We start from the raw sequence: 26,713 nt of genomic DNA, 5'->3' as shown, positions 1-26,713 counted from the left end.
TTAAAACTGCACGCTGCAATGGAAGGCCTGAGACAAGTTTAAAGAGCTGCTTAAGTGGGTGGCACAATCTGTGCTGCAAGCTTCCTAGTAGCATTTCATTTACAGGCTCTGGGCACAGGTAGTGCCACTTTATTAGGGACTTACAACAAAATTAAATATGCCAATTGACTATCAGACAATTCTACCATCTTTTAAGGAGAAAGCACTCTAGCATTGGTTAGTATTGGTAAAGTGCACAGAGTCCCAAAAGCCAGTAAAAACGGGTTCAGAAATCAGGAGGGTGAATGCAAAAAGTTTGGGGAGGACACTGCGGAAAGGGACCAAGGCCAACAATAGGTGTATGGTATAAAGTGTTACATCAAAACAATTTATTATTAACCCTTTCTCCTGTCTATAGTTTAATAATGAGGAAAATTACACTTCATTAAACTATTTACTGTGTTAACTGTTGACAGATTTGCTTGTCAATGCAAAAGATTTTTTGCAGCTAAGCACAATCGGTTATAGTGATGTAAATTCCCTTGCAAAGGATCACACAATTTGACATAATTTCAGTCTCGGTCTGCAATTCAGTCACAGCCTAATCTGCAATTCAGTCCTATGTGATATGCTGGCAGAATGGCTCACTGAGTTAAATATTCATGGACGTAGCTTCAGGGGGGTATTTGGGGTAGTAAATGCCCCCTAATGAATGTATTTTGAGATAAGTATTTGGGTACAGGTACTTTCAGTCGGGTATGGTGCTGTTTCTGTTGGATTTCACCAGCAATTTTTACACACAGACAAAAACGCACACACTCTCTCTCACCTTCTCTTTAGAAAGACTTAAAAAATGCTGATTATTTCACAAAATAATGTGCTTTCTCCCACTTAGTACCCCTACCAATCCTCATTCCTCTCACATTCTACTGCCCCTTTAACCCCCTTGTGCAACCTGCTTGTCGTATAATGTATTTTAACATGTACCAGCCTGATTTTTGTGAAATCTGAAGCTCAGCCGGCCCCACCCCCTAAATTCCTACTGACCAAGCTATATCCCTGTAAATATACAGTGATGAAACATGTGCCGATGAATTAAAGAACTGCAAGGCAACTAGAGCTGTCAATCCTCCTGAGGTCAGTATATTGAGCACCGTTAATTGGGGAATCATAACTGTTATGTTAATCTTCTAGGCAGCAAATTATACATCTTTCTTTCTTGGAACAAGTTAAGTCCATTTTGTGGGAGTCATTCGCGAAAGATTATCTGCAAAAGCAGTATAAAGCATTCGGGCAAATTCCATATTGTAACAGGCATTTGCAAAGCAAATAGTCATGCAGGCTTAATGGCTCTGCTAATACTTTTTAGGTCTGGTCTTTCATCAGCTTTATGCATATACATAATAAAAATAATAATATATACTACACATACTTAGAGGGGCTTTCAGTCAACCCTCTTCATCCACTGGACTGTTCATGTGTCATCCGCATTTTATTTATGCCCACTACAGCATACACACGGTGTATGGATCAGCCTACTTCAGCCATTGGCTATCTGGATCTGTGAGGACATTTGGTCCCATCACATGCACATCTGCTTAATAAAAAGTAGAGTGCTTCAGTGCTGAGGCTGGCTTATTTATTTCTCCTTTGGAACCTGGGCTTTCCTTTCATGTTACAGCCCTGGCCGTTCTCTTACTTTTCAAACTAGAACTCAGATTCCATTTCTGCCCACCGCTTATTTCATGTCCATCCGTGATCAGAGCAGCCATGCACACTTAATTTAATGTTCATCCCATTTGCAGTTAGCCTCTCATAAATTATTTTACTACCTTATGCCTCCTTAAACTGTTGTGTTTTTCTAAAAGCCACGATTGGTAAGACGACCCCCAAATAACATTGACATTTTTTAATGTGCAGCTGTACTAAACACAGTGATTATATCCTCCATGGACTTTGGGGCATATTTATACTCTGTATGCGCCGAATGTGCGTCAAAGATTTTGATGCACATTCGGTGCAAACCGTGCACCATATTTAAACTTTGACGCCCAAGCCCGAGAACGTCAAAATTCCTCTGTGTGAGTCATTCTTTGGATGGGGGAAACTGCCTTGCGTTAATGACATGCAAGGTAGGCGTTCCCGCCCCAAAAATGACTTTAAGGCCTGTGCGCCTTATTTATACTCCTGCGTCATTTTGACGCACAGGAGAGGGTGGGCTGTAAAAAACGGCGCACAGCCTGATGTGTGCCGTTTTTTAACGCCTGGGTCAGGGCAGGCGTTAAGGGACCTGTGGGCTCACTATCCATGGTGCCCTTTCCTGCCCCCACGGACACCCCCTGCCACCCTCGCCCACTGCTGGAGGACACCCATGGATGGGGGGACCCATCCCAGGTAAGTACAGGTAAGTTGAGGTAAGTATTTTTTTATTTTTTTAAGTGGCATAGGGGGGCCTAATTTGGGCCCCCTTGCATGCCACTGTGCCCAATGACCATGCCCAGGGGACAGCTTTCATTTCTCACTCATAAATTAAGTGCCTGTCAATCTTCCTAGGTAAATCATTCCACTGTTCCTGTCTTTCTAAATAAGCAATGTCCACCTTCCATCTTGTTACACAAAGTACCAATTCATGTTACAGCCTGTTAGAAATGAGGTTTCCAGTTGGCAGTGGTTTGCACCCCGTCCAAGCAGGGATCCTCAATCTAGTCATGGTAAAGGAGCCACACTGCTGAGAAAACCCCTGCTCCTCCCCTCGGTAGCTTGGCACACACACACACACACACACGCACACACACAAAACCCTTGGAAAATAAGGAAAAAAGGAGGTGAGGTAAACACTGGAGCTGGTGGAGCATCAGTTACTTACTGCTATCGGGGAGGTGAGGCTTCAGTTCCTTACTGCGCGGCAGGGGAGGTGAGGCGTTAGTTCCTTACTGGTGCAGGGGATGTGATGCAACGTCAGTGTTGAGGAGTTGGTTCCTTATGATCCTGCGAGGTCACTGAATCCAGTAGGTCAAGATGCGAGGCGTCAACTTCGTGGTGTTGCAGTCACACCACAGGCCACAGATGTTGATGACACAGCACTCAGGACTCACGCTGTGGCGGGACCTTGGCGGCACTGCAGAGGCGTCAGGCCTGTGGCGTTGGCTGCAATCATTGCACTCAGTGGGGACCACAACTCCGGTGCAGGCAGCGGCGAGGAGTCAGACAGCGGCGCCGGTTTCGAAGTCACTCTGGGGTTGATGTACTTGGTTTCTTCTCACTCCCCAGGGGCCAGGGACTGGATTTGGTACCACTTGGCAAATCAGGACTCTCAGCGAGAGAGCCCAGGTACTGGCAGATGAAGTTTTGGATGTCCCTGAGACTTCTAACAGGAGGCAACCTTAGTCCAAGCCCTTGGAGAACCTTTGGAAGCAGGATGCAGAAAGCAAAGTCTAGTCCTTTCACTTCCCGGAAAGAAGCAGCAAGCAGCAGGCCAGCAGAGCAAAGCAACAACCAGAGTGGCAGTCCCTCCTACAGCATCTAACTCTTCTTCATGGCAGAATGTCCTCAGTGCAGAAGGATTCTAACTTTGTGAGGTCAGTGGCCCAGTACTTACACCCATTTCTACCTTGGAAGTAGGTAAACGTTAAAGAATAGTCTTTGTAGGGCACAAGACCCTGCTTTCCTGTACTGGCCCCATACATACTCCAGGGGGTTGGAGACTGCTTTGTGTGAGGACAGGCACAGCCCCATTCAGGTGCAAGTGTCAGCTCCTCCTAGCACTCTAGCCCAGGAAGACCCATCAGGATATGCAGTGCACACCTCAGCTCCCTTTGTGTGACTGTCTAGAGTGAATTCACAAACAGCCTAACTGTCATCTTGACCCAGACGTGCATTCCACAGCCAGGCAGAGGCACAGAATGGTTAAGCAAGAAAATGCCCATTTTCTAAAAGTGGCATTTTAAACTTACAATTTAAAAACCCACTTCACCAAAAGATATATTTTTAAATTGTGAGTTCAGAGACCCCAACTCCAAATCTCTATCTGCTCCCAATGGTAAAGTACACTTAAAAGATGTTTCAAGGCAATCCCCATGTTACTCTATGGGAGAGATGGTCCTTGCAATAGTGAAAACTGAATTTAGCAATATTTCACTATCAGGACATGTAAAACACACCAATATATGTCCTACCTTTTAAATACAATGCACCCTGCCCATGGGGCTACTTTGGTCCTACCTTGGGGGTGCTTACATGTATTAAAAGGTAAGGTTCAGGCTTGGCAAGTGGATGCACTTGCCAGGTTGACATGGCAGTTCAAAACTGGACACACAAACAGTGCAGTGACAGGTCTAAGGCTGTAGGCCCACTAGTAGTATTTGATTTACAGGCCCTGGGCAAACATGGTGCACTATGGTGTACTAGTAAATCAAATATGCCAATCATGGATAAACCAATCACCAGTACCAATTAGACAGAGAGCACTTGCACTTTAGCATTGGTCAACAGAGGTAAAGTGCCCAGAGTTCTAAAGCTACCAAAAACTGAAATTCAGCACAGGATTAAAACAGGAGGTCATGAGCCAAAAAGACAGGAGAAACCACGCCAAGAGCTGATAGGTCTAACATATGCCCCCCGCCCCAGCTTAAAGCGGGAGGAACTACCTAACCTCTTGGGAGTTCTCATCACTAAGGCAGAAAAACCTGGACAGACAATCAGCATTGGTGTGTTTTGTGCCAGGGCGGTGATCCACCATAACGTCCATTCCCTGTAGGGAGATGGACCACTACAACAGTTTAAGATTCTCAACCCTCATCTCCATTAACCATCTGAGGGGCCTGTGGTCTGTCTGAAACCGGAAGTGAGTTACAAACTAGTATGGTCTTAGCTTCTTCAGTGCCCAGACCACAGCAAAAACCACTTTGCTGAAGGCATTTTGTTGCCAAATATTGATCTATAGAGGAAAGTGAGGATCAGAGTAGAGGGTTAAGAAGGAACAGTGAATGATGACTTCAAGAGGCAATAGAGAAGGAAGAGAGGGACACAAAGGCCACAGAATAGGAAGACAGCAAGAGGCACATCATCCCTGGAACTCAGGGGCTGGCATGGGCAACTGCACACCGCGCATGTGATCTCTGGAAAGTTATTGGGTTAACTGGTCATACCGTTTTGTATATTTCTATTTCGTTATTGGCTTACACACACAGGGAGGACAGGCATACATGCCTGCAAAGTTATTTGGGGTGATTACCAGCTCTCTATCTCGCAAACATGCAACTGAGAACCTGAGAAGGCTTAAGACTTTGCCAGTATGATTTTGTATGCCAAGGAATGAATAAGATGTAGGTTATCCTGTGACTGTGGTTCTGCGAAGTACGTAATGGATACCTACAGGCTGTATAGAAATGTGATTTAGAACCCTGAGTATTAAGTTCTGGCAAAATGAACAAACGGATATGTACTATATGAAATAGCGATAAACAAAATTATTTTAAAAAAAGAGGCACATCATGGGGGGAGGCTAATGGAGACAGGTTCAAAGGAGGAAGGTGAGCTGAAGTCATTAGAGAAAGGTGAGTGCTAGACATTGTGAGGGGCTAAGAAGGAGATAATGAGAGACCAGAGAATGATGAGTGATGGCGAAAGCAGAAAAGAAGGTAACAGTGATATAAAAGAGAATGGTGGATACCCAGTGGACAACTCTGAACTAGCAGAAGTGTTCTCACTAGAGAACAGGTGAGTACAATCACAGAGACTGGAGCCAGCCATTGGATATGACCAGGCCCACCACAGAGAAGGAATATCCGATTATGTTTATTCCAAGGGACGGGAGTGTCTTTAAAAATTTACCAGCCCCAGTCTCCTTGCCTTCTCCTTAGAGGCACAGCTAACTGTACAAAAGATGAACTGCTCTGATGGCTTGTGAATGAAATGAACACATGTCCTGACAACCAGTTGAGACCCCAAAACTCATTTGACATATTTACATGGGTCAATCTCATGGATTGTGGGACTATACAAGTGCACATACTGATGAAACACAAGTAATATAGTTTGCATTGAGTCACTGTGGTTAAGAAACTGAACTTTTCGATAGTAAGGGCCAGTGCCTAATTTGAACCGGGGGAGTCACATGCACTAATTTCCTTTTCAGACATTTCCTGAGAGGGAAAGCACAAAAAACATAGAAGAGGAGGAAGAGAGAGACTGAAACACCATCAGAAAGAGAGAAAGGGGCCGTACCTAGTCCAAGAACACCTGGCCTATACCAGGACATACTACTTCTTTGCATGTGCAGCAATACTTCGTCATTTTATTTTGAGACCCCTTTCAATGGATAATCTGCACAGTGCTTTTTTAAAAGAAATATATGAGCAGAGGCCCAAAGGTTTTCTTAGGAGTCTCCTACAGCAGAATGCCTGGGGTACCAAATAACTAGGCTAGCTAGACGCCCTTCCAGCTCATGCCGCTATGTTTGACCACAACACATTTCCTGCCCCTATAGCTTACTCCTACTGGTTCATGTTAAATTCCTACTTTCTCCCTTTGTCACTATTTTCATATCTTTCATTTACTCATCCATACGACCTTTACTTCCTTTCTCCCCGTTGGTCACAATGCGATTATAAAACAATCAGTACCAATCCCCAAAAATGAACACTGTTGCCCACCACAAGAAACCTCTTGAGTACATTTAACACAGCTTCTGCATCATTTTTAATCTCGGACATCAGGGATATTTGTTGTACTCCAGCATATATGTAGATAATTCAATCATGCAACAAAAGCAATAAAAAAAACAGTGCCTTTGTTTCTTTGTTTTACGTACTGTAGATGTTGTGGCCATGGGGTCCTGGTCTGTGTTGAATGTGATAAGTAGCCGGTTGCCGATCCTTGTCTGAAGCGTAGATCCATTGGTCAGATCTTCATAAAAGAAGGTGCCGACATTGGAGAGGTGGTACTCGATGTCCCGCCCGGATAGTGTCTATAGGGAAAATATTTTATTGAAAGGTTACAGCAGACATTCCCAGTAGCAGCACTTAGTTAAGGTACGTCTGTATTGTTCCATTTCCTGCTGCTAACCTTCACAGGTAAGGCAGCAGGTCACTGGACTGTGGATGACAATGAAAGAGATCATGGAAACCCTCTTCATTATGGGAATGGAGGTTTCTGGTTGAACACACCCCATTGCTTTATCATAGAATCACGTGGAGTGTGGGCAACAGAACTTGGCAGCTCTAAAGGCTTAACACTTTCAGCATTTAAACGTTTATTGCAAGTAAACATTGTCATATTTTGTTTTGATGCAGTACTCAGTAGTGTTCTAATACACTGCAGTAAAAGTGAGTTTGTTTGCAACACCCACATAACAGTTACGCACCAGGATTACAGATTAATTGGCATAAATCCGAGTTGTTCCCCTTTACGGAGATAATTTCCTCCGTGGACTGTGAGTTCCGTCTCTCCTGGCGTGGGGACCAGGTTAAATATCTGGGTATCAATATACATCGAGATGCGAACACAAGACTAAATTATGAACCTGCAACAGAAAGATTAAAAAAGCACATCAAGATGAAGTGCCTCAACCAAATTTGGCTTTGCTGAGTGAATGATTTCCTATGATGATATGTACTGACTCAGGCTCTCGTTATCTTTATGGCTTGATTTGGTGCACGAAGAATGGGGGACCAGAATCTCTGACTCTGGATGGTTCCTCTGTACCAAATTCCGACAAATATACGTTTTCTACCGGAATGAGAAATAACTGCATGGACCGGGTAAAGTTGTATTCTTTTTCTTGCAGCGTTTCCAATTCCAGGGAGAATACTATTGCCACTCTGTCTGGAGAGGACCTGGGGGGTTATGTTGAATAAGGGTAGGCTTTGGCCTGTCCCAAGAGAGCACCGTCTGCTCCATTCATGCTGCTGCAGACATCTGGCCTCGGCAGGGTTGAGCTGCTGCATGCATACCCTGCCGCTGCAGCAAGTAACAAGGTGCTGTGTCTCAGGGCCTAGCATTATTGGGTGCAGAGTTTGTATATCCAATAAATCTAGGTCCAGAGACACTTGTGATTGGGAGTGGTGGAATTCCACCCAGAGCTGCCGATCTGGGCCAAATTTCCCCAATCATACTGAAGGACTCAGAAGTATTGGGTGGCACAAGTTAAGAACACACCTATGAATTTTAGCTTACAGGGCATACTCTATGAAACATGTTCCAAAACCTTCACAAGCAATTAGCGCAGACTATGACCATCTTTTAAAATAGTATTTGCTACCACAATTTGAATGGTTTTGTAACGCTGTAAAAACAAGTTTCTCTATTTTAATTACATGACATGCAGTGTATCGACCTTGGATTGATGAAAAATGTGCCTTGCTTGGATTCAAACCTGCAGGTACTGTACACAGATCTCAGCAATGTATGTTTAATTCACTTCGTCCTTTCACATGATTACCTAAAGTGAGTATGGGGAATCTATCTACTGGGCTATGCGAAAAAGAGTCTACAACCGTGATGACAAGCTGCCACACTATGCAATCAGCAGGAACTATTAAGGAAGCCATTTTCCCCTCATGTGTATACTCTGTCACTCCTATGTTATTCTGGCTAAACAGAAGGACTATTCTTGACATATATGCGTAGTGCTATAGTCATTAATACTTTTGGTGCTTCCAGTAGTACCTACAATGGGTCATGCACATCGATCAGGGCCAGATAATGTCCTTATACTGATTTTGTTAAAAAAAAAAAAATGGGTGTCCAGACAGTATCCGCGCCACATTAGGCTTTGTTGCCGTTGTCTCCAGCACTCCTGTTGAAGCCACAGCCCCACTAGCGGGAGTCAGAGGACCCAAGGTAGTCCTACTACTTCTCAATTGTTACATCTGATATGGCAAGACTTTGGGAATTATGAATTTAAAAACAAGCTCTTGACAGTTCTTGTCTCTTCCCATGTCATCTTTCTTTACCTAAATAAGTGGGCCTGACTGATCACTTTTCTACACTGCTGCAGTGATGTCGAAACTCCCACTTTCACTCCGTTATCATCAGCACCAACCATGAAGTCCTTGAAGGCTTCTCTTCCAAGAATGAATCTCTCGTCTTCTAAAGCTCCCGCCAAGCCATGGCCATTCCCTAAGCTTTTTAGACTACCTTACACACAGTTCTCCCTCTCCTATGATTATGTCCACCACCATAAATTCGGAATGAGCCTTAACTCTCAGTACCAGCTTATTTGAATATTTAGTTTAGAACCCCACTCAAAGTTGGATCTTTAAAGTAAAAATGAAATCAAAGCAAACTTTCACCCAACAAGCTCCCATTAATTGACCCCAGCAAAAAAAAGATGTCTGTTCAATCAAAAACAACTTTAGGTTTGTAGTACTTGTTGCTATTGTCTCTACCAATTTTTAAATATGTGAACTCCTTTTAAATTAATAACCTGACCATAATTCAACAGATATCTACTTCTCAAATTATTTTGTGAATATTTCCTGTCAACATTCAGTATACTTTGCTTTTGCTGCTTTGCAGTACTTTTATAAAATAGATTTATTAAAATAGAAGCAATGCTACAAATTGAGGACATGGCAGAATTTGAGGGTGCTTTGCAACAGCAAGTACTGCTGTGATAAACTTGTGCGGATATAGCATGCCTGCCAGGGGAGAAAATGCCAGATTGCATGTTTAACGCCTTCGCTGCTAAACCTTTTCCCCCTCAGGTGCTAGGCCTGTTTGTGGCTGTTTGGGGCAGTTCACACTTAGGCACTCATAACTTTTAGTCCACATAAGCTAACCATGCCAAATTTGCGTACTTTGTTTTCCAACATCCTAGGGATTGTAGAGGTACCCAGAGTTTGTGGGTTCCCCTAGAGGAGACCAAGAAATTAGCCAAAATACAGCAAAGAATTTCGTTTAAAAAAAAAAATGGGATACAAAGGGCTGCAGAAGAAGGCTTGTGTTTTTTTTATCCCTGAAGAAGGCATCAACAAAGGATTTGCAGTGCTAAAATCACCATCTTCCCAGCTTCCAGGAACAGGGAGACTTGAATCAGAAAACCACATTTTTCAACACAATTTTGGCATTTTACTGGGACATACCCATTTTTACAATATTTTGTGATTTTAGCCTCCCTCCAGTTAGTGTGAAATGGGTGTGAAAACAATGCTGGATCCCAGAAAGCTAAACATTTCTGAAAAAAAAGAAGACAAAATTATGTAGATCCTACAAGGTTTTCTTACAGAAAATAACAGCTGAAATAAAAAAAATATTGAAATTGAGGTAAAAAAACTGCAATTTTTCTCCACGTTTTACTCAGTGACGTTTTCCTACAATGTCAGATTTTTTAAATCAATAGACCATTACGTCTGCTGGACTCTCCTGGTTGTGGGGATATATAGGGCTTATAGGTTCATCAAGAACCTTAGTTACCCACCGCCAATAAGTGAGCAGCACCTTGCAATGTGTTTTCATTGTTTACCGGTATACAGGAATTCATTTGAAATATAAAGAGGGAAAAACAGGTATCAAAGAAACCTTTGTATTTCCAAAATGGGCACAAGATAAGGTGTTGAGAAGCAGTGGTTATCTGCACATCTCTGAATTCCAGGGTCCTCATTTTAGCATGTGGATTACAGTGCATTTCTCAAATAGACATATTTTTACACACTGTCTTACATTTGGAAGGAAAAAATTTAGAGAAAGACAAGGGGCAATTACACTTGTTCTTCTATTCTGTGTTACCCCAAGTCTCCCGATGAAAATGGTACCTCACTTGTGTGACACCTAGGGGAATCCAGGATGGGGTGACTTGTTGGGCTCTCACTGGGTTCTGTTACCCAGAATCCTTTCCAAATCTCAAAATGTGGCCAAAAAAACACTTTTTCCTCACATTTCGGTGACAGGTTCTGGAATCTGAGAGGAGGCACACATTTTCTTCCACCCAGCATTCCCCCAAATCTCCCGATAAAAATGGTACCTCACTTGTGTGGGGAGGCCTAGTGCCTGCGAAAGGAAATGCCCCAAAACACTATGTGGACACCTCAAAATTATCAAATACAAAACTACCTATTTTTGCGGGGGCAGCTGCGTTTTTGGTCCTGGGCTCAGCAGCCATATAGGGAAACCTACCAAACCCAAACATTTCTGAAAACTAGACACTTGAGGGAGTCCAGGAAGCTGTGACTTGCGTAGATCCCCCAGTGTTTTCTTACCCAGTATCCTCAGCAAACCTCAAATTTAGCACAAAAAAAAAAAAATTCCTACCACCCAATTTTCCCCTCTGTATCCCGGTAAAAATGATATCTCACTTGTTTAGGTGAGCCAAGTGCCTGTGACAGGGAAGAGCCAAAAACATGTCGAAATTGAGGGGCGAACCAAAGCGAGTCCCAAAGGGCAGTTTGAAAAAAAACACTTTTAGGCTGACAAGTGAGGCAGAATTTTTATCGGCATAGATGCAACAATGCTGGGTGATAAGAATTTTGTGGATTCCTGCAGATTCCGGAAGGTTTCATCACAAAAATGTGAGAAAAATGTGTGATTTCCAACAAAGTTGGAGGTTTGCAGGGCACTGTGGGTAAGAAAATGGTGCGGGGTGCATGTGAAGCCCACCACCCTGGACTCACCCAGATGTTTAGTTTTCAGATGTGTTTAGATGGATTTTTCTTCATGGCAGCTTCCCAGAGTCCAAAAAGTGAAGCCCTCACCATTCCAAGTGGAACGGTTTTGAGAGTTAGACAAGCTATCATGGCCCAAATCTAAAACCAAAACCCAAAATAATTAAATGTCCTCCTGCTTGCCATGGGATAATATGTTTTAGTGTGCAGGGGACAGCTGAAACACTGTTACCCCCTTCAGTTGGGGTGGGGGGCATAACCATGCCCGTACTGGTTGGTAGCCACCACACCACTATTTTGTTTAATTCCCTGGCATCAAGTAGGCTTCCTGCCCCTCCCCCCGCATTGCGATTGGGCAGCAGAAATGCTGAGAGAGACATCAGGGGAAAGGAAAGGCCTTTCTTTTCCTTTGATGCCTCTCTCACCCCCTCCATGTGATCAGAGGAGAAATGCTAAAGCATTTCTCTTCCGATCCGCACTGGAAGCAGCCTCTGATGAGGTCAGCTTGCGATCGCGCGCTGACGTCATCGGACTCCACAGGGGGTCAAGGGGGTGGACGGGGAAGCGATTCCCCTTCCAACCCCGGGGGTGTGGATACGAGGCTCATGGGGAGAGACAGGCCAAGGACATAACGGCTACATCCTTGGCTGCGAAGGGGTTAATGGGAGAGTCTGCCTGCTAGGAAAATACAAAGCCTGGCTGTATAAGAGGACCTGTGAGAGCCACTGTTAAACTACAGGTGATCCAAGGTACAAGGTCGACCCACCCAGGCAACTGTTCCAGAAGCCATTTGTCATCATCTCTGGGTACACATCTCCATTAGGAACCAGTGGAAGTATTTTCACCTGTCACCATCTTGAGGTTGAATGTGCTTTGACCCAGGCCCAGATGCAGTAGAGATCTTTTGTGCTTACTCTAGTTGTATCCATATGTCCTGAGGATCATCTTGGCTTCATTCCCTGGCCTGGAGATCCACGGATGTAGCTAGAATTCACTTCATCCCCAGTCTAATGCCTTCAATCACATATTTCTGTGACATTGATACCACTGTCCCTACTCTGAAGATGAACTTTCCCCAATGGATTTCCATGTTCTTGGCCATAGATGATGCCTGCTTGAGGGAGTCCAGGAAGCTGTGACTTGCGTAGATCCCCCAGTGTTTTCTTACCCAGTATCCTCAGCAAACCTCAAATTTAGCTAAAAAAAAAAAAAAAAATTCCTACCACCCAATTTTCCCCTCTGTATCCCGGTAAAAATGATATCTCACTTGTTTAGGTGAGCCAAGTGCCTGTGACAGGGAAGAGCCAAAAACATGTCGAAATTGAGGGGGGAACCAAAGCGAGTCCCAAAGGGCAGTTTAAAAAAAAACACTTTTAGGCTGACAAGTGAGGCAGAATTTTTATCGGCATAGATGCAACAATGCTGGGTGATAAGAATTTTGTGGATTCCTGCAGATTCCGGAAGGTTTCATCACAAAAATGTGAGAAAAATTTGTGATTTCCAACAAAGTTGGAGGTTTGCAGGGCACTGTGGGTAAGAAAATGGTGCGGGGTGCATGTGAAGCCCACCACCCTGGACTCACCCAGATGTTTAGTTTTCAGCTGTGTCTAGGTGGATTTTTCTTCATGGCAGCTTCCCAGAGTCCAAAAAGTGAAGCCCTCACCATTCCAAGTGGAACGGTTTTGAGAGTTAGACAAGCTATCATGGCCCAAATCTAAAACCAAAACCCAAAATAATTAAATGTCCTCCTGCTTGCCATGGGATAATATGTTTTAGTGTGCAGGGGACAGCTGAAACACTGTTACCCCCTTCAGTTGGGGTGGGGGGCATAACCATGCCCGTACTGGTTGGTAGCCACCACACCACTATTTTGTTTAATTCCCTGGCATCTAGTAGGCTTCCTGCCCCTCCCCCCGCATTGCGATTGGGCAGCAGAAATGCTGAGAGAGACATCAAGGGAAAGGAAAGGCCTTTCTTTTCCTTTGATGCCTCTCTCACCCCCTCCATGTGATCAGAGGAGAAATGCTAAAGCATTTCTCTTCCGATCCGCACTGGAAGCAGCCTCTGATGAGGTCAGCTTGCGATCGCGCGCTGACGTCATCAGACTCCACAGGGGGTCAAGAGGGTGGACGGGGAAGCGATTCCCCTTCCAACCCTGGGGGTGTGGATACGAGGCTCATGGGGAGAGACAGGCCAAGGACATAACGGCTACATCCTTGGCTGCGAAGGGGTTAATGGGAGAGTCTGCCAGCTAGGAAAATACAAAGCCTGGCTGTATAAGAGGACCTGTGAGAGCCACTGTTAAACTACGGGTGATCCAAGGTACAAGGTCGACCCACCCAGGCAACTGTTCCAGAAGCCATTTGTCATCATCTCTGGGTACACATCTCCATTAGGAACCAGTGGAAGTATTTTCACCTGTCACCATCTTGAGGTTGAATGTGCTTTGACCCAGGCCCAGATGCAGTAGAGATCTTTTGTGCTTACTCTAGTTGTATCCATATGTCTTGAGGGTCATCTTGGCTTCATTCCCTGGCCTGGAGATCCACGGATGTAGCTAGAATTCACTTCATCCCCAGTCTAATGCCTTCAATCACATATTTCTGTGACATTGATACCACTGTCCCTACTCTGAAGATGAACTTTCCCCAATGGATTTCCATGTTCTTGGCCATAGATGATGCCTGCTGCAGCAAATTTCTTCATTTTGCAAACAAAAACGCATTTCAATAAAACGTGCACATTTCTATGTTAAATAACATATGCATTATGAATACCAACATTGTATAAGGTAATTATACTCAGGCACTGTAAACATATAAAATAAATAATGGGTTGATTTAAGTTAAATTAACAATCCATGCCATGTTAAGAGATTTATATATTAACATTGAAAGGCCTATTTGTCACATTGAGCTGTTTTTCTTTCAATTGCAAATGCTGTAACTTTCCAGAAGCCTTCTCTTAGTTGGTGGATACACATTTGTCATGCATTAGACAACAGAAAGTGAGATTCTCACTGGGGCGAGAGGAGACAACCGGAAAGATAATTCATGGAAAGAACTGTCTGAAACACAAAATGTGGACAGAGTATATTTTCAAGGACTTATTTCTGTAGCTCATTCTGAAGCTGGGAAGTTTACCTACTCCCAGGCGTTACTAACATCCTATTGGATTCTGTGAATGGAGAATGTGAAACTTGTTTCAATTTATATGTTACAAATATTTGTACAGCACACATACAACAGAATGGTTTCTTAGTGCTGAGGTAACTAGAACAAGCATGCAACAGCTCCTTACTCATACGCCAGCCTGAAGAGCAATGTCTTTAAGAATTTCCTGAATGCTGTGTGTCAGGAAGAGAGCCTAATTTCTAGATGAAAAGTATTCCATATGTCGGCTGCCAATACCGCAAACCTGGAGCCACCCTGTGTTGTTTTTTTAAAGGTGGGAGTAGAAAGAAGATTAGCATATGAGAACCTTAAATTGCGAGGAGGAAAGTGTTTTTGTATACGAGCAGATACAAAAGTAGGACTGCCAGACTGGAGTGACTTAAAAATAAGACACCCTGACCTGGAAATGAGTGCTGTTCTACAGGCAGCCAGTGCAGGTTGCTCAATAAGGGGGTAATGTGACAATTGCAAGGTTGCTGAAACAACAGCCTAGCTACTTGACTTTGAACCAGTTGAAGTCTGCAAATTAGACACTTTAGAAGACCCAAGTACAAGGAGTTAGCATAGTCTAATCTAGAGAGAACCAGTGCATTAACAATCTGCTTGAGAGCCTCATTAAATAAAAGTTTACAGTTCTTTCTGATTTTCCTAAGTTGTGAAAAACATGAGGAAATTACAACTCCCACTTGGTGCAACTTGGCATCAATCAAGAATCCAAGGATCTAACTGAATTCTTGGGCAGAGGGGGAGAGCCCATGCCTAAAGGCCAAATCGGAGATCTCCATATATTAATCTTGATTTTATCAGTGACAGTTAAGTTTTAGCTTATTGTCATTCATCCAATCACGGATAAATACCATAGTGTTTTGGAAAGAATTTGCACATTTGAGGGAGGTTTCAATGGTGAAGATCAATTGCAAATCAACAGCGTAGTTGTAAACCTTGACCCTCGTTTGATTCAGGAGATGCATGAGTGGGTGTATATATTAATTAAAAGGGTAGGGGGACAGGGAAGAACCCTGAGGGACACCACAGGACAACCTAACCTTGGATGAAGAAAAGGAGGAAAGCCTGACAGCCTGCGATTGGTCCTTCAAGAAGGACTCAACCCAGTCTTGTGCCGTACCCTGAAGTCCCGCGGCCATGACCAGGTCAATTAGAATATCATGGTCGACCGTCTCAAAGGCCTCGGAGAGATCAAAAAGCACCAACAACTGAGTATTATCCCGGTCAGCCGCTTCACGAAGATCATCCACCACAGAAAGAATGACTGTCTCGGTAGAATGGGCAGCTGAAAGCTCGCTTGATGGAGATCAAGAAAGTTAGTTGACTCCACAAAGGAGCAGCTGCTTTTGGTTACATGGTCCTTGAGAACCTTAACCAGATACGGAAGCAAAGTTATCGGGCAATATTTTTTAAGATATAGGGGTAATCACTGGCTTTCTTTAGTAAAGGGATCACAATCTCTTCATTAAAAGAGCTGGGAACCAGGCCACAATTTAGTGTGGTGTTGAGAAAGGTGAGGGCAAGATCAGGGACGCGCAAAAAAACTATTTTTAGAACCTTCAGACAAGAGGTCCAAATACGTATCTTTACTAATAGCAGGCAGAGCAGACTATGTGGCTAAATTACTATGTGACATAGGGATAGTGGCAGAAGAAGAAAAAGAAGGGATACTAGTTTTAATATTAGTAATCTAATCAATGAAAAAGGAATTCTGAATTTACTGATCAGATTACAAAATTCTAGCAGCAGGGTGACCACAGGCCTAGGGGTCAGGTGCAATCGATAAACAACCCCCACCATTGGCCGAATGGACGTTTGTTCTTCGAAAAAGAAAAGTTAAAAGGAGCAATCATCTACAACAAAATCATTAAAGGCTTCAGTACAGTCAGTAAGGAGAATCTGTGTGAGTTAAAGCGTTTTATTAATCAATTCTTAAGTTTAATCATTTATTCAATAAGCATTAGTCTTTAAAGCATCATCATTAGAAATTAATATGGATGAACTGTCCAATCCTGATAGAGTGACTTTTACAATCACTCCCATGCAGAATTTATGTGAGGCATCAGCTTGTCTTGATATATGGCAGAGCCTAATACTGATGACACAAGTGCCTGGAATTAGTGGTAAATTCCAGGGGGGGTTTGGAGGGGAGGTAGAAATAATGTCCGAGATACCAGACCGCTCGTATTGAGGGCCTAGGGGCAGGTTCCAAGAGATACATATATCAGTCCAGTAACTGCATCACACACCAATGAATGGAGCCACGGGTACAGAAAGCAAACAAGGAAAATGAGTCCCATTTATTTTCTGTAGTTTTCACTTCTTGATCTTTCGCTATCCCCTTAGTAGCAAATCAGAAGCTGTTGAGGGGCTAAAGGTGAGACAAGCTCAACCATGTAATGTCACGAGGCCGAAAAGGATGCAGTGTGTCACTTCACCCTACCACTAGTAATACAAAGAATCTACGTCCATAAACTGTTCATAATTTCAGTTCCTCTGCCACTGGGATATGGAAGCATCTATGTCCATAAATATATTACAGTTGTGATCATAATAATCTAGAGAGGTAATAATAGGAAACATATAGAAAAAGCTAAGAGAGACCCACTCCAAAACAGAGAGCAGATGTCAGTAAAGCATGCAAATTCAAAACAACCCTCACCTCATTTTCATTCATTACATCGTTATTTGGTGCAAACATGGTGGCCTGGATGGACAGGTTGGTGAGGTAGCTGAGGAATTCTCGGCCTTGCGATGAGCTGTGGGAGTACGTGATGATTTCCTGTGCAGGGAGAGGCAGGCAGTTTTAGCACAGATCCAACAGGTCTTTCAGCCATTCACAACTAAAGAAGCATCACTCTCATCTTCATACTACCCAGGACTACTCATTACTTTGCAATCAAAAATAAATACAACATATTTAACTGTGCCTGTGCTGAGGAAGTATCAAAGTGTGGTCAATTCTTTCAACATGCAAATTACATTTATACAGTTATTATTGCCAAAACTGACAGCACACCAATGGTGGTGTGTTACAGATGTTGTACATACCCAAAGAAAATTTGAAAACATGGGGAAGGACATTAACACTTGAAGAAGATTCCCCCTGCAGGTGTAGCCGTCTCCAACATAACCGACTTTGCATGTGCAGTTCACGTCTGTAAAGGAAAAACAGGGAAAGCAGCTAAGTCCATAGGTAGTAAGCGCTATATAAATACAATAGTGCAGTGGTTCTTAAACTCTTGGCTTCTAGGGACCCCCCACTTAATCATTACTGGAACCCAGGGACACCCACTGATCCATTATTGGAATCTGGGGAGTCCCAGTAAGCCAGAGACCCTGGCCTAAGAATTTTTGATGATTTGTTCCACAAAATCACAAAACAACTGTGCATGGCAAAGGTACAAGTTATAGTAACCTTAGGGCGTGAGTTATAGTTACTTGAAATAACAAACTATAACTGCTGAATTTCTATGTTTTTTTACATGTAAATTCAGAACCTAACTATAACATCGTTGTAACCTTTGTTTTTTTCAGTGAATTTCTATGGTTTTTTAACGCAAAGCCAGTTTAATTACTGTACGTTAATCCAACCACCCTGCAGCCAAGCCCTTATCACTACCCAACCCCACACCGCGCATGGCCTTTGGCCATGGGTAGCAGGAGTCAGCCACAGGGCCTGTCTGTCAGTGGATCTGTGAGTGGGTGCGTGATTGTCTGAGTGGGTGTGTGAGTGGGTGCAAGAGTCTCTCTCTGACTGCATGTTTGAGTGAAGGAATTAGTATATGAATGAGTCTGTGAATTTTTTTAAACATTTTTTTGCATATCCTCGAATATCCTTGAATATTTTTTAATATTCAAGGATATTCGCAAATATAGCGCATGGTGAAGAAAAATCATCTTCAACCGATAATTTGACCCTCTAACACCTCTGCACCACACCCCTGGGGTCAGGGTACCTCTACCCTGACCTCTTATGCCACTTATCATTTGCATTTTCAGCCCCGGGGATCATCTCCTATAACATAGAATGGTAGCTGCAACTTTTTAGTCAGGTTACGGCCAGTCAATCACAGCATTCCTGTTGTTGCGCGCATTCGCGAATTCGCTGCGATCATCGTGAAAATTTAGCAGAGATACAAATTTATTTTCCTTTTAATTTCTTAAATACTGAATGGATTTACACCAAATGACTGAAAGCATAATCTGTGTACCGAAATCTAACTTTCTGCCAAATTTGGAGTAATTCTGTACAGTGGTTCATGCTGTAGTCGTGTCTAAAGGGCTCATGGAAATTAACATAGGAAAAGCTACTTTTTTTGACTCCCCCTTTTTTTCCAGCCCCTGCTTGATGAATCACCCCAAAACGTTCAGTGCACAACAAGAATCATTGGGGCACTTTTTTGGGAACATTTCGTGAAGATTTGTCAAACCGTGCCAAACATATAGGCAAGTCAAAAAATGCTTTTTCTATGAAAACACGGTCCTAACAATAACTACCTTGTGGTGACTGCCACTAGGTAATATATATATCTCCAAAGGTTAAGGTGACATTCTAGTAAGGTGAAAATCAAGGGTGGCTCCTCCATTAGGGTGGAGGAGGGATGCCCCCTGCCAGCAGTGGCAGCTACAAAACCTTTCAAAGAGAACGATAATAAACTATGTTTATTATCGTTCTCTTTGAAAGGGATGGGGCCACGGGGGTGACAAGCAGTGAGGGGGAGCGCACAGCACTCCCCCCCTCACTGTGCATGGATGTTTGGCCAGACGTCTCAAGTCGGAGAGAGCCTGCACAGGCTCCCAGTCTGCCTGGGAGCGCCCTGCTTTGAGCAGCGTCAGGATTGGCCGCAGGGCAAGCTGGGAGCCTGTGCCTGCAGCAAGAAGATGGAGGAGCAGAGCAGAGTAACGTCGACAAGGTAAGTGTTTTTTTCTTCTTAATTAATTACATTTTTATTCCTTCCAACCCCCCTCCATGCGACGCACTGCCCCTTCTGTGCCCCGCGAACTGCCACTGGTGAAAATGTAAGTTAAACATAACATTTTAAACTAAAAATACATTGAAATGCACCAATTATAGTTAACTGAAATATCTAATAACTCATGCACCTGTCATGCACAGAGTTGTCATCAATGATGTAATTTCGGTTATCATGAGTGAATGATGTCATGGAACATGTCATAAATGAGATAATATATCAGGTCAAAAACAGGTCATGGCCAGGCACTGGTGAATATATAATGACCAGCTTTGCTGCTTATTATAATGAAGCGTTGAGGCCACAACTATTTTTTTTATTATGTTATTGGTGCCGCAGTCCCACCTGGGTCACACAAGCTTTTCAATCTTTTTATTGCTATTGGCAGGAAATCCCATTCCAGCACTGCCAAGCTGGCTCCCCTCCCGGCAGCACAATTCCATGTGGGTGGCGGGAGCCGGTAGCGTCCTTGTCCCCGCCTGCGGCATGGTGCTGCTTTTTATGGTCACATGGAGCAGGAGGGTGTATCACAGTGTGGGAGTGCACAATGGTACCCCATTTTCACTTTCATTTGGTGTCCCAAGGATAATGTGCCTGGAACCCATGTAGAATTTTTTCACCCTGTGGTAGATAGGGCCACCTGGGGCAAGTATGTTCCTCCCCTACACTGCCTCAGGGTGCTTGGGATGGAGTCCCTGGACCCTTTACAACCCACGCTGACCCCTGGGGATATGGGGTCCCTCAGGAATTTCTAATATCTTGAGGACAGGCACTATGAAATCCCTTCCCCAAGGAGAGGTAAAATATTGGACAGAGGGGAGCGGTTTGAGGGGGGGGAAAAAAAGGGAGAAGGGGGAGAGTGAATATTTGAGAACTCTGATGCTGGTATTAAGTGTGCAAGATGATTTCGGTCGACATTTATATACCCCCTTATGGCTTTGGAAAAACTTGACAAAACAAATAATAGTAGATACAGCTTTAGTGTCGGCTGGGGTAAAAGGACTATTTAGGCTGTTGGCACATGCATTAAAAACTAAGATGCCTCCCAAACCCTTCCGGAATTTAGGAGAAAAGATGGAAGGGGTGAAAGTGACTCGGGCTGGTCGCGGCAAAGGAGAGCAAACGGGATCAAACAAACGCCTGACGACAGCGGTGGCTAAATCGGCTGTGGAAAATGTGTTGAGAGGTGTCAAGACAAGTGAGAGTAGTATTACCACTCCCCCCACCGAAATAAAGGTCAAGGGCAAAAGTCAATCTACTATCACAACGTTTCTTGAAGGAGGGGCACAGGATATGCGGCCGGTACATTTTACCCTCCCCTCTGAGAGTAAGGTGGTTGGGACAGAACCCCCTCCGAGCAGTAGTAGTAGTAGTATAAGTGGATGTATTACGAACAACGATCCCTCTGTGAAACTTAAGCAAGGCATACCAGAGTCAGAAGACAGTCAGAGGGAGGTAAGGGAAAAAAATTCTGGCTCCTATACAGAGATTAAGCAGCCTCAGGCACAACATCTCGACTGGTCTGAGCAATTGGAATATCGAGATGGGGAAGGAGGTGCGTCTATATTAAAATCTACAACAGAAGAAGAGAATTTGCATAAGAGTTTCGCAAATACTAAAACTTTGGGCAAAACAGCAGGAAAAGTCTCTCAATTGGCGGAATGGGGAAAGGATAATAGTGATAAATTTTATTCTTTGACAGAAGAGTCTGATCTCAGTAGTGGTGATCACAGTCTTGGCGGGTCTGAGGACAGTGAAACGTCGGAGACGGAAGATAAAACCTCAAGCAACGAACCTACAGTGCGACAGCTGCGTCGACAGCGTAAATTGGTCAAAGCACGGCCTTGCGCTCAGGGGTCCTCAGGAAACCCGTCATCCACGGGCGGTAAGAATTTAAAATGGGACTATGCAGGTATTGGACTCACAGATTCCTCATCTATAACTTTAACTAACCAGGGCTCAGCTAATGGCAATAAGGAATCAGATGTTGGCCCTCTTACTTATAGCCCACCCGCGCTGGGGGCTGAGGCAGGAATGTTGCAGTCAATTTACAACTCAATCAAAGAGTTGCAAACAGAAACAAGGATCGAAAGTCGACGTGCAAGGGTTGCCACGAAGAGATTACAGGGAACAGTTCGTAAAGTGGCCAAATCATGTACAGAAATTGGGACTAAGCTATCCTTAATGGAAGAAAGGATCATAACGGTCGAGGAGGATGTTGTTAATCTTAAAGAACAGAATACTATGAGGGATGAACAATTGACAGATGTAATGTGGAAATTGGAAGATTTTGAAAACAGGCAAAGAAGGAATAATCTCCGAATTCTGGGAATACCGGAAGGGCTAGAAGGAACTAATATACGGACATATATGATCAATTTTTTGCGTGGTGCTTTTCCGGAGCTGGGGAATTGGAGCTGGGAGAATGAACTGCAGCGTGTACATAGGTTCCCACTAAACCGGCGGGAGGGGGGCCAACGTGCAGATTCCAAATATCCCAGAGCAATTTTAGTGTATTTTGGGAATTATTTATTGCGACAGGAGATCTTGGATAAAACCCGCCCAAATACCCCTCGCACTGTGGATGGGGTGACTTTTTTCACTCGACCTGATTTTTGTCATGCTACTGTTGAACGGAGATGGCGGCTCCGACAACTTATTAAACCAGTTCTAGAAAAAGGCGGGGAAGCGTATTTGCTGGCCCCGGCTCGCCTCAAAATAATATTGAATGGGAAAACAGAGATATTCACGTCAGAAATTAAAGCAAAAGAATATGTGAGGGGGGCCAGATAACGAAATAGAGTTTCTTGGTCAGCAAAAGTGCTACGGTAACTGGTGGGTGGGTTCGCACTTTCACGACGCCAACATTCAGACCATGAGTGGTCTGATTGCTCTACAGGATGGGGGGCCAGTCTCAGGGAGGAAGTTAATATGGGAGGGGGGTGGGAGGGACTGGTCCAGGGAGGGGAGGGGAGGGAGGAAGGATGGCGGTTGGGGAGGGGGAAAGGAGGGAGGGGTCGGGGAGGAAGAGAAGAAGGATAGGCAAGGGAGGGAAAGGATGGAAAACGAGGGAGTAAAAAGGAAAGGGATGGAAGTAGGAGTGCAACAAGGGAAGCAACTGATAGCAGGGGCAGGAGAGACAAAAGGAGGGGAGCAAATTGAGTGGAAAATTCAAGATAAAGCACAGTCAGATATGAAAATCTGGGAGGACAAAAAGAGAGAAAGAAAGCCTAAAATAGAAAATGGCTAGACTTCGAATCGCTTCAGTTAATATTTGTGGGTTAAATGACTCTCGTAAAAGAAGTAGAGTAGTGGAGGAATTTAAAACTTTTAAAGCAGACATTTACTGTTTACAGGAGACACATGTGGAATATAGGAATGTCGGAATTCTGGGTACACTTGGTATGAAAGTAATTGCCCGAACAGAACAAGAGGTTAGAACTAAAGGGGTTGCGATATTAGATCGGACTAATAAATTAAATTTTGGTAGGCAAAAGGCAGATAGGGGAGGAAGATGGGTAATTGTAGAGTGTAGTTATGGACATGGTAGCTTTACACTCTGTTCCGTATACAGCATGGTCACGGATGACCCAATAGTTTTAGATACCCTGGCTATAGAATTAATAGGATGGGCTCCCCCGTATGTTCTTTGTGGCGATTGTAATTTGAATGGATCCTGGGAGGGACTACAGGATGTTTTAGTGCCTACAAAGAAATACCAAGGGCGGAAACCGCGAGTATATAATGCAATGGTCGCTATTCAGAAAGAACTAGGATTAGTGGACGCATGGGTGAGATTATGTAAGCCAGATCCTGGATATACCTATTACTCCGCCCCGCATATGAAAGTAGCATGACTCGACTATTTTCTGGTTTCCCCAGTACTATTAAACCAGGGTCAGATGGAGTTATATCCGCGGGTGGTTTCAGATCATAATCCCCTAGTACTAGAATTGGAGTTAGACGGGTTGGAACAAAAGGAGAGGAGATGGACATTTGAAAGAGGGCTTCTTAGGGACCCGGAATATTGTACGCATATGAGTAAGTGGATAGCCGAATTTCTGGGGTTTAACCAAGGGACAGCTCCGGTAGAGATAGTCTGGGACACTTTAAAAGCTGGAATACGTGGTGAAACATTGAGTTTTAGTATAAAAAAGCAAAAAAGTACCCAAAACAGAGTAAAAGATCTTCAAATGAAACTGAGGGTATTGGAAAGACAGTTGGTTGTGGCGATAGAAACAGGGAGTGATGTTAAAAAGGTTCAGGAGGACGTGGTAATAGCTAAAGCCGCAATTAACGAAACTATGACTCAAAGAATAGCAGAGAAATATCTTGCGCAGCGTTCATTAGGATACGAGTATGGAGAAAAATCCGGGCGTTTATTAGCAATACGGGCAAGCCAGAAAATAGCATCCGGGACTATTAGAGAGATTAAAGATTGGCAAGGACAAATGGTTGTAGAAGTGGATCAAATTAGGAGGGTTTTCCACAGATATTATACGGAATTGTATGATGACGCATCTATATACTCGGATGAAGAAATATTGAGATTTTTAACCCCCATTAAAGTTAATAAATTATCGGAGAGTGATACTTCATATCTAGGGGAACAAATAGATATCTCGGAAATTGACAAAGCACTGGGGGATTTAGCCACGGGTAAAGCTACAGGCCCCGATTCAATTCCTTTAGAGTTTTATACAGGCCAATTACACTAATCAATAGCAACACTAAAATATATTCAAAGATATTAGCCGCTCGACTATCTCTTGTGATCAGGAAGATAGTTTTTCCTAGTCAGCATGGGTTTGTGCCAGGAAGAGATACTACCGATCATATCCGAAAAGTTATTGCACTTTTGGACGCTACAGAAGTGGCCCAGGAGCCGATGGCAGTTGCATTATTAGATGCGGAAAAGGCGTTTGACCGGGTGAGCTGGAAGTATTTATGGCATGTAATGGAGTATTATGGGTTAGGGAAGAAATTTATTGCAGCAATAAGGGCTCTATATAGATCACCGGTAGTCAAAATACAACTAATGGGGGGACAATCGGAGAGTGTCCAGGTTAAGAGAGGTACTAGACAGGGATGTCCATGCTCTCCGCTCCTGTTTGCTGTTTATATAGATCCCTTGCTTAGACAGATTGAAGATAACAGCAAGATTCCACCAATTCATAGGCAGGGATGGGATATAAAAGTTCTAGCATATGCAGATGATATTGCTATACTAACTCCCACCCCTGATCCGGCATTGAGAGAGGTTGAAAAGGTGTCAATGAAGTTCGGAAGATTTTCTGGATATCGTCTAAACAGAGATAAAACACAGATATTGATTAATCAATACACCAGCACTCAGGATACACGAAGGGTCGACCATGCAGTATATTTGGGAATAGATATCACGCCACAAGTAGGAGAAATTGTTAAGTTAAATCTGGATCCCATACTTACTAAAGCAAGACAAGATATGTGCAGATGGAATAATTTACATTTAACCATCATGGGGAGGTGTAATATGGTAAAAATGATTTTCCTCTCTAAACTGTTGTATTTGTTCCGGGCTGTACCATTGAGCTTTATTAACTCGAGATTTAAAGAGATAGATAGAGTGGTTATGAGATTTATCTGGGCATATGGTAAATGCAGAAGAGCAAGTAAATTCATGTCACTTTCCCGAGAAAGGGGGGGGTGGTCTTTGCCGAATATAAAATTATACCAAATGGCGGCAGCCTTTCAGTATATGCGCCCTTTATGGGGTTCTAAAAAAGGAGGGATTCCAGAAGAGGATAGTCCTAATATATATGAGCTGCAGATGGGTGCAACAGCTAATGGATGTTTGGTAACTTTTCATGAGCCCGGGTACTATAAGAAAACTCGATATAAGGTATTGGAGGCGGCCTATAAGTGCTGGCGGTCATGGTATAAAAAGAAAGGTTTTGGTAGATATAATTGTTATACCATGATCAAAAAGAACCCATTGCTCCCCGACATATTCAAGGATAAATGTATGGCAAGCTGGGTTTCGGCAGGTATAGAGAGGTTGGGGAATCTCTTTGATAACTCGGGGGTTAAGGCATTTGTCGATCTACAGAAGTGTTATGGTTTAGAGCGTAGGGATTTTTTTAAATACCTTCAGATACGAGATTTCCTATTAAGAAAAACAGGAGGGGTGCAGGGATTTAGGAGCGTTCAATTGCTGGATGATATTGTGACTAATCCTAATATATCAATCAGGTCAATCTATCGATTATTAATGTTAGAACAGCCTGATGATTTAGAGAAGAATTGTGAAAAGTGGAGTAGGAAACTGGAAGACGGGAGTAAAATCTTTCTAAGGTCATTAGAATTGGGACACACTATTCTACTCTCTTCCTCCCTCCAAGCACAACATTATAAAACTGTGTTTGATTTGTATCATACCCCAGCTCATCTTGTTAAATGGGGCAGTTTATTGGGAACCAGCTGTCCAAGATGTAGAATGTATGGAATAGATATTGTACACATGATGGCTACATGCGGGGAATTGAAGGATCTGAAGGAGGGCATTCAATCTGTATTGAAAGAAGTCCTGGGATTTGATCTAATCCTAACCCCCGAGGTAATGGTTTTAGGGGTGTTGGGTGATACGGACAATCTTTATGAAGCATTTATATTTGTGGCTATGGCAGTATTTCGATTATGTATAGCATCCGCCTGGCTCAATGTCCGACCCCCGACTTGGCAACAATGGTTGGCCAGATTATTGTCAGTGTATTATTTGGAAACAGCATTGTATGAACGGAAAGGGAAATATGCGAGGAGGAAAGGGAAGGTAATATGGGGGGCATTTCAGGATTGGATTTTTGCTCATAATGTTTAAATGTTTAAACCAAAATGGTATGTCACCATTTAAGAGATTGACATTTGTCTTCCAAAGGTTTATCCCCCGCTGGGTGTTATTTGCTTTATTTTCTTATTTGTATTTGTTGTATGATACCTT

The 26,713-nt window shown here is 43.4% G+C and overlaps 1 protein-coding gene across 1 annotated transcript in view; it reads right to left on the bottom strand.

Moving 5' to 3' along the window:
* Window positions 1-26,713, bottom strand: part of STAB2 (stabilin 2) — an 805,158-nt gene that overhangs the window by 28,249 nt on the left and 750,196 nt on the right. The window contains 3 exon segments of the mRNA XM_069228991.1: window positions 6,791-6,946; window positions 17,421-17,540; window positions 17,810-17,916. Of these exon segments, the coding sequence (XP_069085092.1) occupies window positions 6,791-6,946; window positions 17,421-17,540; window positions 17,810-17,916 (383 nt within the window).

The sequence above is a fragment of the Pleurodeles waltl genome, chromosome 4_1 (assembly GCF_031143425.1).
Source record: "Pleurodeles waltl isolate 20211129_DDA chromosome 4_1, aPleWal1.hap1.20221129, whole genome shotgun sequence".
NCBI lineage: Eukaryota > Metazoa > Chordata > Amphibia > Caudata > Salamandridae > Pleurodeles > Pleurodeles waltl.
The sequence above is the reverse complement of the archived record's forward strand: the minus strand, read 5'-3'. Positions and strand labels throughout refer to the sequence as shown.